Below are 4,247 nucleotides of genomic sequence, written 5' to 3' on the forward strand. Positions count from 1 at the left end.
TATTTCTTTTATTTGTTTTGCTTTTAAATAAAGATCTTTCTAGTGAATTCTTGCCCTTTCACACTGATAATTTACTTATCTAATTGTAGGGCATTGTCGATTGAGAAAAAATAGTTAATCTCGCATTTGGATACAAGTCATTGCACATGCACACGGATATTAATTATCTACCTTCTGCATTCTTTTAAAATAAAATAATTTATAAATAAATACAATCAATTATGTGAAACCATGAAAAAAATAAAGACTTCAAGTCAAGCCCACGAGTGAAAGGAACCTACAGATTTTGGCTTTTCTTGACTTTTTAATAGAACCACACAAGTGTAATGACTACTTTTTAACCTTGACTCTTCATTGGGTTTTTCCCATAAAGTAACTCATGCTCCAGCACCACTGGCTTGGTTGGAAGAACGATGTATTCACCTTCTAAACTGTTATTGACTGCATTATTGCTTCTCTCTCTCCTTTTCCAAATATGCGTTTCCCAAGATACCATAACGCCGGACGAGCCTCTTAAAGACGGTGACATCCTCGTCTCCAACCGAGAAACGTTTGCACTTGGATTTTTCAGCCGGCCTGCCAATTCCAGCCGTCGCTACGTCGGGATTTGGTACAACAAAGTTCCAGTACAAACGGTTGTTTGGGTCGCTAACAGAGACGATCCGCTCGATGGTACCGCCGGTATCCTTTCCATCGACGGTCATGGAAACCTCGTCCTCACCGAGACAAACCGAAGCATCCCTATCTCGTCTACTAACGCTTCTGTTGTCTCCGCGAACCATTCCATGGCTCGGCTCTTGGACACCGGGAACCTCGTTTTGGTTCATCCAGAAACCCAGCGCCCTATATGGCAGAGCTTTCACTTTCCGACCGACACTTTGCTTCCGTTTATGAAATTCGGGCTCGATCGCCGGGCTGGGCTGAACAGGTCCCTGACATCTTGGAAGTCCAAGGATGACCCGGGAACCGGCTACTACACCTTAGCGATTGATCCATCCGGGTATCCGCAGCTGTTCTTATACAAGGATGGGGCTCCTTTGTGGCGGGGCGGACCTTGGACCGGACAAAGATGGAGCGGCGCACCCCGAATGAAACGGAATTTCATCTTGAACTTCACCTACGTGGATAATCAAGATGAGATCACCATTGAAGACCGTCTCACTGTACCTAACGTTTTCACTATTTTGGTGGTGAAGGAACCTGGGATCACAGAGCGGTCTACTTGGAATGAGAACAGGTGGGTCGCGTATTCTACCTTCCCGACAGAGAATTGCGATAACTACCAAAAATGCGGACCAAATAGTTACTGTGACCCGAACAACCCAGAAAAGTTCGAGTGCACGTGCTTGCCCGGGTTTGAACCCAAGTCAGCCCATGATTGGTTCCTGAGAGATGGTTCGGGCGGGTGCGAGAGGAATCAAGGAGTGTTTACGTGCAATAGCGGAGAAGGGTTCGTGAAGCTTGCACGTGTGAAATTGCCGGATACCTCGATGGCACGTGTGGACATGAGTCTATCGTTGAAAGAGTGCAAGCAAGAGTGCCTGAAGAATTGTAATTGTACGGCATACACCAATGCAATTGAGACAAAGGGAGGGATTGGGTGCCTTACATGGCACGGGAACTTGGTGGACACGAGAGTCTATTACAACGTAGGACAAGATTTATATCTACGTGTGGATGCAACTACACTAGGTACTCTAGTTTTATTACTTCTGTTTATATTTAAAACACGTTCCATGTCCCATCTAAGTCGAAGAAGATTTAGGTTCATGAATCGCGTATAAAGATTGAGTTTTCCACTCTTTTTTCCTTTTTCTTAGCTCAATATGCAAAGAAGAATGGTCTTCTTCAGAATAAAGGAAAGCTGGTAGTTCTTGTGGTTTCTGTTGCAATAATGCTGCTTATTGTGGCTTCCATTGTGTATTGGTTCATAATGAGGAAGATAAAGGGTAAGTAAAACATGATTTTTAAAGCGGTTTCTTTGTTTCAAATATTTGTTTATTTTTAAGCATAGAAGTACTATACCTTCAAGAATTTTCCGTTTATTATTTTCCTCCTTTTGCTTCCTCTCTTTTAGGGTATTTCTTAAGTCAATTTCATTTTGTCAAGGACTTCATAATTGCTTAAAACGTTGCACTTTGAAAATTTCTAACTACGTTTGACGATAGAGAAAAGACAAAACAAGTATATTTTTAGCGATACCTCCACTGCAACAACCTTTGAAGAATCTTCAACTAGAAGGGAGCTCGATGGAAGTACGAGAAATTCAGATTTACAATTCTTTGACCTAAGTAAGATAGTTGCAGCCACGGATAACTTCTCTATTTCTAACAAGCTAGGAGAAGGTGGTTTTGGATCGGTGTATAAGGTAATCTCCTTGAAAAGGTCTTGAAAATTGCAAAAATTCAATTTATATGTGTGCAATGCATCAGTAATTCCATTATGAATGTTTAAGGTTGAAATTGGTATCCGCTTCAGGGTTGCTTATACAATGGAAAGGAAATAGCAGTGAAAAGACTATCAAAATACTCCGGACAAGGCGTAGAAGAGTTCAAGAATGAAGTTGCAATCATTGCTAAACTTCAACACAGGAACCTTGTGAGGATTCTTGGTTATTGCGTTCAGGGAGAAGAAAAGATGTTAATATATGAGTACTTGCCAAATCGAAGTTTGGACACTTTTATTTTTGGTATGTCTTCTTTTCACATAAGCTTCTTCTTCTAGTGTTCAGCACACCTACCAAGCAAATAATTTAAAGATCTGATCTCTTCATTCAGATGAAACAAAAAGGTCATTGTTAGATTGGGGAAAATGCTTCGAGATTATTTGTGGGATTGCTCGAGGGATCTTATATCTTCATCAAGACTCAAGATTAAGGATTATCCATAGAGATCTAAAAGCCAGTAATGTTCTGCTTGACAATGCAATGCATCCAAAAATTGCAGATTTTGGTATGGCTAGAATTGTTGGAGGGGAGTTAGGGGACCAATTTGAAGCCAACACAAATCGTGTAGTTGGAACATAGTAAGCATGCTACAAATTAAGATACATTTATAGCACAAACCTTTTTTTTTTTTTTTTGAGCAAAACATTAAGCATATCGTTTTTAGTTCTATGATAATTTCATTACGTTGTTATAGTGGTTACATGTCTCCGGAGTATGCAATGCGTGGACTATTTTCAGTGAAGTCAGATGTATACAGCTTTGGGATTTTGCTATTGGAGATCATTACTGGAAAAAAGAACAGTACTTATTATCATCATGATGATCCGTCCTCAAACTTGATTGGGCATGTAAGTACAAATGTATGCAAATAATTTGTCTTATATTAATATTTGAACCTAAACACAAGAACATGTTGTTTAATTGTAGATTTGGGAGTTATGGAAAGAAGGCAAAGCCATGGAAATAGTTGATTCATCACTGGGTGACATAACCCCTGATAATGAAGTTGCAAGATGCATTCAAATTGGGCTTTTGTGCGTGCAAGAATATGCAACAGATCGGCCGAACATGTCAACAGTTGTTGCAATGTTGGGTAATGACAAACCTCTTCCTTCTCCAAAACAACCTGCATTTGTTATGATGGGTAGTAGCTATGGGAAAGACACATCAACTAGCGAAGCAGCCATTTCTGTCAATGAAGTAACAGTTTCTTTGGTTCACGGTCGTTAAAGTCTAATTGATCTATTTGATCGGTGCAATGTACTTATGAAGTTAGTGTTAGTAAGGTTTGTTTTTCAAAGTAGAAAATGTAAGCCAGTAAAAAAGAAAGACAATCTCTTATCTTTAAATTCGTGCATATCAATCTATATATACTTAGAATTTATTTTAGATCTCTAGAAAAAATTTCAAATCAAAGTAAAATCGACAATCCTATAATTTTTGTTCCAACCAAACTCAAGCTAACATCCTAACACATATTAGGTCTAGCCAAATTTCAATTTGGCCAATTTCAGGACTTTCTATTTGTAACGCCTGTCCTTATGGTGAGTCATTTGGAAAATGATTTTAATAAAGATAGACGAGAATTATGGTTCTTTTTTAAAGTTTTCTTTCCTTTTGTGCCAGGATACAAAAGACTCTATATTTTATAAATAAAATCTATTTTCTTAATTAAAAATTACAGTGAAAAATATTAAATTTCATAATTAAAGTTTCTCGTGCAAAATAACATGCCTAGGCTTTCGTACTCTTCCCCTTGGGCTGTGCCCATCTTTACACATCATGCTCATCTTGTCCCTAG

The 4,247-nt window shown here is 38.8% G+C and overlaps 1 protein-coding gene across 2 annotated transcripts; it reads left to right on the plus strand.

Annotated features, from left to right (window-relative positions):
- The first annotated feature begins 365 nt into the window (after window positions 1–365).
- LOC122277760 (G-type lectin S-receptor-like serine/threonine-protein kinase At1g11410) lies at window positions 366–3,835 on the plus strand. Of its 2 annotated transcripts, XM_043087892.1 has the most exons (7): window positions 366–1,692; window positions 1,821–1,949; window positions 2,169–2,368; window positions 2,479–2,689; window positions 2,778–3,024; window positions 3,141–3,294; window positions 3,374–3,835. In XM_043087892.1, the coding sequence occupies exons 1-7, from the start codon at window positions 414–416 to the stop codon at window positions 3,674–3,676; spliced, it is 2,523 nt and encodes an 840-aa protein (XP_042943826.1). In that variant the 5' UTR covers window positions 366–413; the 3' UTR covers window positions 3,677–3,835. The 2 variants fall into 2 exon arrangements, with proteins under 2 accessions (XP_042943826.1, XP_042943827.1); XM_043087893.1 differs by lacking the exon at window positions 1,821–1,949.
- Window positions 3,836–4,247: the final 412 nt, after the last annotated feature.

Source organism: Carya illinoinensis, chromosome 9, assembly GCF_018687715.1.
Source record: "Carya illinoinensis cultivar Pawnee chromosome 9, C.illinoinensisPawnee_v1, whole genome shotgun sequence".
NCBI lineage: Eukaryota > Viridiplantae > Streptophyta > Magnoliopsida > Fagales > Juglandaceae > Carya > Carya illinoinensis.

Coding starts and splice junctions, on each gene's coding strand:
- LOC122277760 (XM_043087892.1), top strand. CDS start 414: ATGTATTCACCTTCTAAACTGTTATTGACTGCATTATTGCTTCTCTCT. Junction 2,369..2,478: donor GTTTTGGATCGGTGTATAAG/GTAATCTCCTTG, acceptor TATCCGCTTCAG/GGTTGCTTATACAATGGAAA. Junction 3,295..3,373: donor CCTCAAACTTGATTGGGCAT/GTAAGTACAAAT, acceptor GTTTAATTGTAG/ATTTGGGAGTTATGGAAAGA.